The following is an 11,445-nucleotide window of genomic DNA, read 5'->3' on the forward strand; positions in this document are numbered from 1 at the left end:
TCCGGTACCCGCGCCCCGGTATGCCCTGGCCCGTGAAACCGCAGAGAGCCGTGTCAGGCCAGGGGCCGCCGCCGGCCGGATGCGGCCCCCGGAGCCGCCGCCGCCAGGACCGATGCCGCCCCCTTCTTGCCGTCGGTGGGACTGCGCGGGGACCGGGGCTGGTGGGAGTCGCGGGCGAGCAGCGCAGCCGCAGCCCCGGGGTCCCGAGAGAGCGTTCCGGTTAGATGCCGGGGGAAAGGAGCCGCGGGCCAGACCCAGGCACCGGCAGCGACTGTCAATGATCCCCCGGAGCCCCGGCGGGGCCGGGATCAGCAGGGAGCTGCCAAGGGAGCTGTAACGGAGCTCGACAGCAGCCCCAGGTGCAGCGACTCGGTCCCGAACTGACACCGGCCGCTTGGGGCGGGTTGTGCCGGCAGACGCAGAACCAGAGTCCGGGGTGGGGAAAAGCAGTTTCACCCACACCAGGAGAGGGGTCGTCGGGCACCCGGGGAAAAGGGTCCCTGAGCCCACGGGGCAAGGCTGGCAGCTGCTGCTGCGGGATTCCAGCTTCAAGCACCCCGGAGCCACCAGGGCAGGCAGCAAGGCTGGAGGGGAAGGGAAGGACAGATGACTGATGCTGGCTCTCAGTTTTATTAAGAAAAGCCAAATTGGGTACAAAATCCCTGAAGGAGCTGGGGGTAACAGCCATCTCCAGGCAGCTCCAAGGTGGGCACCGACCCACCATGGCCTCCAGCCCCATGGGACTCGGGGAGGTCCCTTGCCTCCCCTTGGGCCGGCGATCCCTGCACCCACCCAGGGCAGGGCTGGAGCAGGCAGGGGGGCAGCAGCACAGCCCCCCCCCCCCACCAGGGGCAGCCCCACAAGGCACAGCCACTTGAGGCACCAGGAGGGAGGAACCCCCACCCAGGAGGGAGGAAGGTCCCAGTGCCCATGGAAGGAAAAGGCACAGGCAGGTTAAGGGCAGGGTCAGCCCCCTGCAGAGCCCGCAGGAGCCATGGCGGCACGAAGGGAGCAGAAGTCCTGCTGCCAGCCCCCACCCCAAGCCCCGCTACCCAGCAGAAGGCACCCAACAGCAGGTGCCCTGGCTCCTCTCTGGCTGGGCAACAAAGCCTGGCACAGGACCAGGAACCACAGCTCATGTCCCAGGCCCCCTGGGGGGGTGGCAGGGCAGGGAAGCCCCAGGCTCCGGCAGGACCGAGCAGGCAGGGCCCTCACAGGGCCACGCCAGCTCCTCCGTTCGGGGGCTTGGGGGCAAATGTCCACAGTGGCTGATGGCTCCACGGCTCCATCCCAGGAGGGTTCTGTGCTTGGTGGGCACCATGCTGGCAGGGCCCTGCGCACCCACCCAGCATGGGACAGGCAGTGGCTGGGACAGGCAGGGAGCCACACCATCCCATCGCAGCTGTCCATTGGGGCAGTGGGCAGGGAGGCAGCAGCACCATGGGCTCAGGTCCTCCATGGTGTGCCAGCAGTGCAGGAGGGCAATGCCGCACCATGCAGGGTCCAGCTCCACTGCCATTAAGCTGAGGAGAGCCCCCTGGCTACAGGAGCCCAGTGGGGAAGGCACCCACCGCACTGTGGGGCTCCGAGTGCCACCGGGGGGACGGGGTGGCATGGGAGGGGTGCTTGAGCTGCAGCACCAGCCTGCTTCCCTCCACCTCGGCATCCTGGGGGAGCAAGAGGGAGATGAACTGGCAGCACCACCCCTGCCAAGGCAGGGACAAAGAGAGGGCAGGAGGGGGCTGAGCCCAGGGCAGGCACCCCCACATCCCCCACACGGCTCTGCCTGCCCCCTCTCCTCTGGCCCCTGAGGGGCTGTGGGGCTCCACGGCACAGTACCCACCACCAGCTCACCTGCATGCCCGCGTAGGCTGCTTCCGCCGCCGCCTTCTGTGTATAGTTGATGAAGGCGCAACGTCTTTCTGGCAGCATTCGGATGAAGCGGATCTCCCCAAACCTGCAGAGCGGAGCGCTAGAGATGGCATCTGTGCCTCCCTCACAGGGCTCGTTCCCCAGGCCAGGAGCACCAGGGAACAGGGACAGGCACGGGGCTGGCAGGGCACTGTGGTCTTGGCACCAGGATGGTGATGTGGGGCAGGATGCGCATGGGGCTGGCAGGGCACTGGGGGTCTGGGGGGGCTCAGCATGGAGACACACTCACCGGCTGAAGGAGTTGTGCAGCACCTTCTTGCTGATCCTGGAAGTGACATTCCCCACCCAAAGGGGATAGCAGTCCCTGCCAAACCACATCAGTGTCACTAGCAGCCAGCTCTGTCCTGCACCAGCTTGAGGACCCCTCCAGCACCACCAGCTACATGGGAGCTCTGGGATCCACCCACTCCTGCCCACCCCCCCCACTAAGTACCAATCACTGTCCCAGACAGCCATGGGGCTGCCCTGGCCCCACCAGCCCCAGCCCTACCTGGCAGGATGGGTTGGAGGCAGCGTCTGCTGGCTACTGCCTGTGGCCCGGCCCTGGCCTCTCGCCTGGCTCCTGGAGCTCACAACAGTCACAAAGCCACTTGTGTCTGTGTCCTGGCAGCTCCCACTCACCCAGTCCCCTGCAGGGGAGAGGCAGGGATAGGCTTATCTGACTCTGTGGGCTGGCATGGCACCCACCGTGGGTGGGCCAGCATCCCCCCAAGACCCTCTCCAGCCCCAAGACCACAGCCCCGGTTCCCTTGTACCCCTCAGCTGCCAGCTCTGCCAGCAGTTCCAAAGGAAAAACGCTGCCGGTGCAGAGGTTCCTTACCGAAGGGAGGCAGTGACGGCTCCCCAGCCTCCAGCAGGGATGGGGATACAGGGACACCCCCCGGGCTGCTCTGCTGTGGGGGCAAGAAGGTCAGGCCCCGTGGGGCAGCAGCCAGGGACGGCAGGGCCAGGGACGGCAGGGCCAGGGACTCACCTGCAGCAGGGTCCGGCAGGCCTCCAGCTGAGCAGCTGCCTCAGCGTTGGCACCGTCCAGGCGCAGCAGCTCCTCGAAAGTGCTGGCAGCCTCGGCATAGCGCTGGGACCCAGTGGAGAGGGGCTGAGCTCCTGCTGCCCATGCCGACCCCCCACCCAGCGAGCCAGCCTCAGCACTCAGCCCCCTGCTCCACTCCATACAGGGCTCTGACCAGCCCCACTGGCAGCCTGCAGCACCCCCTGCACACCCCCAGCACCATGCAGACCCTGCCCAGCCCCAGTACCCTGCAGCCTCCCACCCAGCCCTGGTACCTCCAGCCCCCGCAGTGCCTTGCCCTTGCGGAAGAAGCCTTTGGGCCACCCAGGCTGGAGCTGCAGTGACACCTGCGCATCCCTGAGGGCTTCCTCATAACACTGAAGCTTCTCGTAGCAGTAGGAACGGTTCCCAAAGAGCCTGCAGGGAGAGTGAGGCTACAGCTGACCACGGCCAGCCAGGACTCAGAGTCCTCAGGGCAGCTGGCTCCCCAGCCCTGTCGCTCACCGGTGCTCCCTGGGATTCAGCTTCACAGCCTCTGTGAAGGCGTGCACTGCCTCAGCGTATTGGCCCTTCTGGGCTGCCTCATTGCCACGGCCTGTGGGGAGAGCATCACCTGCTGCTGACTCTCCAGCCCAGCAGCATGGACATAGGCATCTGCTGGGGATGAGCAGAGGGGAGCGGGGCTGCAGAGGAGACAGTGACTCCGCCATCACCCAGCTGTGAGGGAAAGGCACCTTGGGGACAGCCCAGGGCCACAATGGCCTGCAAAGAGCCATGCTGGCAAGGGGCCCTGGCACAAACCCTCTTGGGGCAGAAGTATCCACAGAGCTGGGAAGCAGCAGGGCAGAGTCCCCATGTGCCCACCACCTTCTCTCACTGCTGGGGGTGGGGGCGCTGAGGCACTGACCTGCAAGAATCAGGCTCTGCTCCACCACACTTGTGTCCAGGGGTACAGGCTCGGGCTCGGATGTCTGCGGGGTGGGCAGGCAGGGCAGCAAGGGCTCTGGTGCCCACGGGGCAGGCAGGTCCCTCCCGAGGGCACTAACTCACCTTCCCTGGCGCCCTCTTGCCCGGTTCTGTGTCATCTGTCCTAGCTGGCTTCTCCTTCCCAGGTGCTGCCAGCCTCACGCCCGCTTTCTGCCGGGCTTTGAAGACGAAGGTGCAGCTCAAGTCCAGCTCATCCTGGGAGAGGCAGGGTGGGTGAGGTGGGCAGAGCCCCAGGCCTGTCCGCAGGGCAGACTGCACACCAGGCTGGCACCCACGTCAGGAACCCTCACCTCCACCTCCTCTGCCCTGTCTTCCTGGCTTCTTTCCTCCTCTCCTGAGGAGGCTGTGTTGTCCCTGAGGCACGGGGAGGGGCTGGGGCCCGGCCAGCCCTCCTGCTCCTCAGCATTGCAGTTTTGGGGGTGTCCGGCACCCACAGTGCTGCTCAGGGATGAGGTGCTCTGGAAGGACAGAGCAAAAGATGGCAGCCAGGGCAGTGGGGTTCTGCCTGCCCGCCCCTCTCTCCCCAGCATCCCACCTTCAGAGACAGACAGGACGCCGAAAGGTAGCATGGCCTGGCTGCCGCAGCACCCATGGCTGGGCAGAGGCTGGGGTGAGGGGCTAACGCAGTCACTCACTGACTCAGCCTCCTGCTTGCTTTTCAGCTCTTGTCCCAATTTCTCTTGTTTCTTCCGGGCTTTCTGCTTCTGGAAATGGGAGAGCAAGCAGTGAGTGGGCACCAGGCAGAGCAGCACAGACCTGCACCCAGCATGATGCTGCAACTCTGTCCCTGTGCTGGTGGAGGAGGGGAGAGCAAGCCCCAGGCTGCCCCTGAGAGGTGCTTTCCCCCCAGAGCAACAGTGAGGATCAGGAAGAAGGGAAACATGGACAGCTGCCTGCATGCTGCAGGCTGGCAAGGTGAATGCCCTGCGGGGTGCACTCACCTTCTTCTTCAGCTTCTTCTTTTCCGCCTTCCTCTTCATCCGCTCCTCTTCTGCCACCAGCTCCCGTGCGTTCCTCTCTGCTTCCTGGAGGAGTGGCACCATGAGTGCCAGCGCCTGGCACCACACCGTGGCTGGGAGAGCGGGATGGCCCTGGGTGAGCCAACAGCAGTGCTGCCAGCCCCCAGCCCCCCACGTCCCCGAGGAGGTGGGAGGACAAGAGGGACAGGAGAATGTGACCTGGCTGACGCAAAGGTACCGTGGAGGGCAAAAACGGGCAGCAGAGTGGCAGCCCACAGGCAGAGAGGGTGCCCCTCACCTCGGCCGTAAGCTGGTGCCTCCAGGGTGCAGGCAGCCTGTGCATCTTCACCTCAAGAGCGGTTGGAAGGGGATGAGTGGGCAACGGCTCCTTGCACAAGAAGGACTTCTTGAATCCGCAAAAGTTGTAGAGGGGGTCGGTGTCCTCGCTGGAAACGTCCCAGTGCTGGCTGAAGCTGATCCATTCCTCCTCCTCCTCTTCATACTCCTCCTCCTCACTAGACTCCTCCAGCCGGCTGGGGCAGTACCAGAAGCCCGGGCCTGTGCAGGGAAAACTGGGGCCATCAGTGGCAGCTCCCGAGCGCCGGGACCCACGGCAGACCCCCCCACGGTCGCCGCCCGGCGACTCCTCCCGACTCACCGCGGCCGAAGGCGTCCCGGGCCCCGGAGGCTGCCCCAATCGCGCTGCTGTTCACAAGGCGGAACGGCACCTGCGGCGGCACCGGGAGCTGGAGCGGAGGGACCGGCCCGGGGGAGGCGGCGCTGCCTCCCGTGGGGCTCCCGGCCCCGGCCCCCACCGCCCCACGTACCTGCCGCCGGCTGTGCTCCTCGGCGGCGCCGGGCAGGTAGTGTCGGGGACAGAAGGGCGCTGCGGAAGAGAAGCCAACCCTGAGCCATCGGAAACGAAACCGAAACAGAGCGGCAGGGCGGGGCGGGGCTGGGCTCTCCGCACCCTCGCCACCCCCCACCACCCCGAGCACCGGCCCCGGCCCCGCAGGCGCCCCCATCCCCGTCAGACTGGCTCACAGTGCGACTACCGTCGCTGCGGGATCCCGGTCCAGCCGCCCCGGGAGCCCCTGGCCCTGCCCGGGACCATCGCCCCCCCCACCGGGATCCCCCGGTTTCCCTCCCTCGCCCGCCCCCCTGTCCCGTACCGCCGCTCCAGCCGCCCGGGCCGAGCACACAGCCCCAGGGGCAGGCGGCGGGGTCAACCCAAAGCCTGGAGGCACCCAGGCCCGGCCGGGCCGGGTCCCGCGTCCCGCCCGCCCCCCGCATCGCCCCGGGCCGCCGACGGACGCGCAGGAAGTGGGGCACTGCGCGAACCGGAAGTGGGAGACTGCGTGAGCTGAAGCCTGCCCGGTCGCCATGTTGGGTGTGGGCAGGACGGCGGCCCGCAAGGCCTGTACCGAACAGGACCGGAGCTCCGCGTCCCCTCCCGCCGTCCCCGCCTCCCTTCAAGCCGCGGGCCCGGCCGCCTCCCGCTGCTCAGGACCCCTCCCTCCACTGGGCACCGCGGCGCTGCCCTCCCAAGCAGGTCAGCCCTGCCCGTTCCTCCGGATTAGCGCGGACGCGGCCTAAGCCTATTTCCTCCCGCCGCCCCCGGGGATGGCCCAGCATGGAGGACAGCTGCCCTGAGCGTCGCGCCGGGGTGCCCTGCCTGCAGGTGAGGCCCCGAACGGACGGGGAGACCGCCGGGCTCAGGTCGCTCCCCGAGGACACCGGCTGGGCCTCGGGCCCGGTGCCGGCTCCCGGCCGGGCGGCGGCACCGGGCCCGAGGCCGCTCTCGGCGTCTCCTTGACAACGCCCCCCCCGAGGGGCGCGGTCTGACTTTGGGAGGTGTGGCCTCGGCGGGGCGACTCCGTGGCTGCCAGCGGCGAGGGGCGGGGACAACCTATTCAGGTCCCGCCCTCCTCTGCGGTAACCCCGCCCCTTCACCTGTAGCCCCGCCCCCCCGACGGGGAGCGCGTCCTGACCCATCTGCCGTCCCCCGTAGGTGGGTGAAGGCGATGGCGCCGGTCTGAGCGACCTCATCTTCCTCCTCCTGACGGCCCGCCCGCCCCTGGCCACCCCGGGGGATGGAGCTGCCCGCGGGGAACCCGCTGAGACAGGTGAGGGGCTGGCTCAGGGTGAGGGTATGGCATCCTGAGAGGGGTGGGTGGCTGTAGGCAGCAGGGCAGGTGACAAATGAGCAGTGAACATGCTCATGGAGCAGCCTGCTGGGATGGGTCCCGTGCCAGGAGGGGTGGGCTGGGGGCTCCCTGGGTGCCCACGGGGGCGGTGGGTCTCAGCAGCAGTGCTGGCAGGGCCGGGGCAGCTGCAGAGAGGCATGGCTGTCCCGTCATCCACTCTGGGTACCAGGGCAGAGTCGGGGTGGCAGCAGGCAGGGGCTATCCTCACATTGCCCCACACTGAGGGTCCTTGCCCGTGCAGGCAGCAGCTCCCTGGGGGGCCTGGCCCGCTCCCTGCAGAAGGCAGAGGCCATGCTGCGCAGCTGTGTCAGCCCCAGCCTGCGGCGCCTGCTGCCCCCACGGCCCCGCCAGCGCAGCTACGACAGCAGCGAGGATGAAGAGGAAGAGGAGGAAACGCCAGCCCTCCTCGCCCTACTGGAGCAGAGCTTCCCAGGGCTGCACCGCTGCCTCTGTGTCTGGGAGGATCCCCGCACTGAGACCTTCCGGGGCCATGTGAGACCCCAGCCTGGCGACAGCGCCGCTGCTGCCTTCTCCTACCACCCTGTCCACCCGCACGTGGCTGAGCGCGGCGCTGCCCTGCACGCCCTGCTGCAGCACCGCCACCACCTCCGCCTCGTCCGCGACTACAGCCGCCGGCTAAAGGCCGCCTCTGACTTCCTCCGCCGGCTCCTGGTGCTTGTGGAGCAGCCGGAGCCACCAGCCGGGGAGCTGGGGGCCACCCAGCAGCTGCGGGGGCTCTGCCAGGAGCTGCGGACGCACGCCGGCCACTGGAGTGGGCTGCGGCGGCGGATGCGCAGCGACCCGTGGCTGCGGCCGCTGCTGCTGCGCAAGCACGAGTCGGTGGCGCACATGCGGCAGGCGCTGCTGCTACTCGCACTGCATGCCACGCGGCTGGCCGAGCGCCATGCTGAAGCGCGGCTGCGGGGGCTGGCGCGGGCCAGCCCTGCTGCTGCCCTCCTGCCAGAGCTGCTCTCCGACCTCTTTCAGGGCCTGGAGATCTACAACCAGGTGGTGGGCAACCTGGCCTTGGAGCTGGGCATTGCCAGCCGCCTGCCCACCGGCATCACTGGCTGCCACGGGGCCACCAGGGACTGCTCCCATGCCTTCCCCGTGGCCAGGGTGCTGGGGCTACTGGCAGCCGAGCGGGGCCGGCTGGCGGCCGAGCGGCTCCAGACCCTCCTGCAGCCATGGCATGGGGGTGGCGGGGCAGAACATGTCTGCTGGGAGGACACCGCAGTGCCTTGGCCCCTGGAGTATGGCACCACGGCAGTGGATACAGGACCCTCGGGACAGGGGGAGCTGCCGGGCCTCGCTGGGGGGCTGCGGGCACTGTGCAGGGAGGACAAGGAGCTGATGGGCCTCATCCTGGGGGTGCTGGTGGCCTCCGCCGACAGCCTCTGGCACCATGTCCTCCATGGGCCCAAGCAGGAGAAGCCGTTGGCGGCGGTGGAGACCCCTCAGTCCCTCGAGCCACCGGTGGCCAGCCTGGGCACGGCCACCAGGCCAAGCTCTGCTAGCTGGAAGTCGGTGCGATGGCTGGATGCCTCCCGCGCACCAGCGGCCGAGGCCCTGCATGCCCAGTACCGCCCTCTCTTTTGGGGGGCCACCGGCACCACGCTGGAGCACCGTCTGGGGCTGCCACACTGCGGGGCTGGTGGGGCCGCAGCCGCCGCGCAGGAGCTGAGCCATGCTCTCGCCCAGGGTAGGTGGGGGCCAGGGCAGGAGGGTGGCAGTGCCAACGAGCGGCTCCCTGGGATCCCCCTGGATGCCGCCATGGGGTGCGCTGTCCCTCACGCCTTGTCCCCCCGCAGCCCGTGTCCCCTGGGAGTGCGAGGAGGAGCTGGGGAGGCTCTGCCTGCGCCTGCTCTGCCGGGGCGTCCTCCGCAGCTGGGAGCGAGGTACGGGGTGTGGGGTTCGGGGTGCTGGCAGGAGGGCGGCACGGGGCTGCTGAGTGCTGTGTGTGTGTCCCCTCCGCCCCGCAGACTTTGCTGGCGCCTTGGGCTCGGGTCTGTCCGACAAGTGCTCAGGGGAGCCGGTGCCGGCCGCAGGGCCGGTGCAGAGCAGGACGGCGCGATGCCTGCAGCGGCTCTACCCAGCCCTGGCCTGCGCTCTCCGCTGCCTGCGGCTCCTGCCCGCCTGTCTGCCTGGTGAGTGGGGTCTCGGGGGTGACAGGGACAGCCACCCCTCTGGGCTGACCCCTGCCTCACTCTGGCCACTATGACACCTCCTCATCCCCTGCCTCCCCCCAGGCCGCCCCCCCGGCTCGCCATGCCTGCGCCTGCAGGTGCTGGGCTGCTGCCTGGCCACGGCGCAGGCTGCCTGCTGCTGGCTGATGGGCAGAGCCTGCCGGTACCTGGCGGCCTGGGCTCTGCCACAGTTCCTGCTCGTCACCCAGGGGGACCTGCAGGTACGCAGGGGACAAGGGATGGGGACCCCCATGTGTGGGGCTGCGCCCTGCCCCAGGGGGTCACCTTCTCTCCCTGCGGAGGCTGGGCTGTGGGGCAGGTTATGGGGCTGGGGGATGGCTGTGGGGCTGGGGGATGGACGGCTGTAGGTCTGGCCACTGGGCAGGATTCCTCTCACCCCTCTTCCTTCCAGCTGCTGAAGACAGAGACAGACAAGCTGGTGGTGCTGGTGAGTGGGACCTTCCCGGAGCCCGGGGAAGCCCCCTCACAGCTGCCCCCCACCCTGCTGTCCCACCGGGAGCACCAGCTGTGCCAGCAGATTTGCTCCATGGCTGCCAGCATCCAGGTACGGCCTGACCACGGCAGGTAGACCTTGGGGAGCCAGCTGGAGCTGTGCTGTGCTGGGAGGGACGCCAGTGGTTCTGCTCCATCTGGGCACAGCCAGGGGAGCCGCAGGGTGCTGTGGACCCACCATGCCACCCCTGGCTCCCCCTACTCTGTTCCCCCCCAGCTCTTCTCAGGGGACGTGCTGAAGATGTTCTCCACTGACTGCAAGCGGATGTCGGCCGAGATCTTCGACCAGACCATGCCACTGGGCAAGCACTGGAGGGTCGGCCTCCGCGCTGGTGGGTAGATGGTACCTCGGTGCTGGGGAGGGCTGCGGGCAGGGCTGACCGAATGTCCCCCCTTGCCTCCACAGACCTCCCCAGCTCTCCCAGTGCCTATGCGGCGGCAGCGGCTCAGGCAGTGCTGGGCCAGGTGCTGCAGGGTGCCCAGCTCCTGCCCCGCGATGCCCAAGCCCCCACCCTGGCCCGGGTGACCACAGCCTTCCTGGAGGCCTGGATGGACCACATCCTGGCCCAGAGGATCAAGTTCAGGTAGCCGGCGGTGGTGGTGGGGCTGGGCCAGCATGAGTGGTGCTGGGGTAGCCAGGCTGAGCACTGCCAGTGTGTCCCCGACAGCCTGCAGGGAGCCTTGCAGCTGAGGCAGGACTTCGAGCTGGTGCGGGAGCTGGTGGGTTCGGAACGCTACGGACTGGCCCCCGAGACCCGGCAGTCCCTGCTGTCCCTCCGCGTCTTCCAGCAGATGGATGGGGCCATTCTCTGCCTCCTGCAGCAGCCCGGTGGGGCGACCGGCGTGCTCCCCCGCCCCTGGCACTCCCTGCGCCGCTGCTGTGAGTCACGGCGGTGGTGGGGGACAGGGATGGCCATACTCAGCCACCCCATGGGCTGTGGCTATCCCAGGCTCTGGCGGACGGAGCTGGTGTCGAGGAGCACAGGGTGGGGGGCAAGAGTCACCTCTCGGGGGGGGCCCCCACCAGCGGGAGGGTCCAGGATCCCCGGCACGGACCCTGATTCTTGTCTCCTCTCCCTGGCCAGGCTCAGACAATGGTGCTCACCCGCAGGAGCCGGGAGCGGGCAGCCTGCACGGCCTGGAGACCCTGGAGATACCGGGGGCGGCAGCAGGGACCCCCCCGGTCACCCCAAGCGATGAGATGGCGGCGTGCCTCCGAAGCGGTGGCATCCCCGAGTCCTACCTATCGGGCAGCCAGCAGCAATGGCTGTCGCTGCGACTGCACCGAGCCCGGCGCTGGCGTGTGCCCGGTTTGCCCTGCGTCAGTAACAGCCCCGACACCTGACCGGCAATAAAGCGGTTGTGGGGGGCTGAGGAGGTGTCCCCGTGTCTATCTCCATCCCTCCACCTGTCCCCATCCCCATCCCTGTCGTCCCCCCGATGGCTGCGGGGTGAGCCCTGGGGGGGACTCCAGCACCCCCTGTACGGTCGAAGCTCTGCTCCTGCCTGCAGCACCCTCTAACCGGCTCCGGTACCTGGTGGGGTGGCCTCTGCCCGGTCCCCGCCCCCCGCACGGGTCACCGGGATTCGGCAGCGGCCCCCTAAGGGCTCCCCCCCCCCCCCCCCAAGGGGGCCGCTGCCGAATCCCGGTG

At 68.7% G+C, this 11,445-nt stretch overlaps 2 protein-coding genes across 7 annotated transcripts; one reads left to right on the forward strand and one right to left on the reverse strand.

The window, feature by feature from the left end:
* Window positions 1-611: 611 nt before the first annotated feature.
* TTC31 (tetratricopeptide repeat domain 31) lies at window positions 612-6,627 on the reverse strand. Of its 6 annotated transcripts, none has more exons than XM_082482332.1 (16): window positions 6,563-6,627; window positions 5,715-5,773; window positions 5,546-5,615; window positions 5,186-5,445; window positions 4,870-4,953; window positions 4,564-4,632; window positions 4,219-4,386; window positions 3,992-4,123; window positions 3,849-3,912; window positions 3,446-3,536; window positions 3,217-3,358; window positions 2,906-3,007; window positions 2,753-2,825; window positions 2,162-2,236; window positions 1,855-1,957; window positions 612-1,667 (listed from the first exon to the last, which is right to left on the reverse strand). In XM_082482332.1, the coding sequence occupies exons 4-16, from the start codon at window positions 5,228-5,230 to the stop codon at window positions 1,136-1,138; spliced, it is 1,680 nt and encodes a 559-aa protein (XP_082338458.1). In that variant the 5' UTR covers window positions 5,231-5,445; window positions 5,546-5,615; window positions 5,715-5,773; window positions 6,563-6,627; the 3' UTR covers window positions 612-1,135. The 6 variants fall into 6 exon arrangements, with proteins under 6 accessions (XP_082338458.1, XP_082338460.1, XP_082338456.1 ...); XM_082482334.1 differs by having other exon boundaries at window positions 5,186-5,459; window positions 6,563-6,621; XM_082482331.1 differs by lacking the exon at window positions 6,563-6,627 and adding an exon at window positions 2,423-2,561 and having other exon boundaries at window positions 1,395-1,667; window positions 5,186-5,459; window positions 5,715-5,839.
* Window positions 6,628-7,231: 604 nt separating this feature from the next.
* CCDC142 (coiled-coil domain containing 142) lies at window positions 7,232-11,161 on the forward strand (the record flags this gene model as incomplete). Its single annotated transcript, XM_082483074.1, has 10 exons — window positions 7,232-7,256; window positions 7,336-8,796; window positions 8,906-8,992; window positions 9,077-9,241; window positions 9,344-9,501; window positions 9,693-9,845; window positions 10,011-10,125; window positions 10,200-10,377; window positions 10,462-10,673; window positions 10,879-11,161. The coding sequence occupies 10 exons, from the start codon at window positions 7,232-7,234 to the stop codon at window positions 11,136-11,138; spliced, it is 2,814 nt and encodes a 937-aa protein (XP_082339200.1). The 3' UTR covers window positions 11,139-11,161.
* Window positions 11,162-11,445: the final 284 nt, after the last annotated feature.

This window comes from Vanellus vanellus (genome assembly GCF_965231255.1).
Source record: "Vanellus vanellus genome assembly, chromosome: 4".
Classification (NCBI taxonomy): Eukaryota; Metazoa; Chordata; class Aves; order Charadriiformes; family Charadriidae; genus Vanellus; species Vanellus vanellus.

Bases quoted from the DNA above. Each gene is read 5' to 3' on its own strand.
- TTC31 (XM_082482329.1), bottom strand. From the start codon at position 5,802: ATGGCTCAGGGTTGGCTTCTCTTCCGCAGCGCCCTTCTGTCCCCGACA. The intron at 3,359-3,445 runs GTGAGCGACAGG...CTCTCCCTGCAG, and splicing joins CTGAATCCCAGGGAGCACCG to GCTCTTTGGGAACCGTTCCT. The intron at 3,008-3,216 runs GTACCAGGGCTG...ACTGGGTCCCAG, and splicing joins AGGCACTGCGGGGGCTGGAG to CGCTATGCCGAGGCTGCCAG.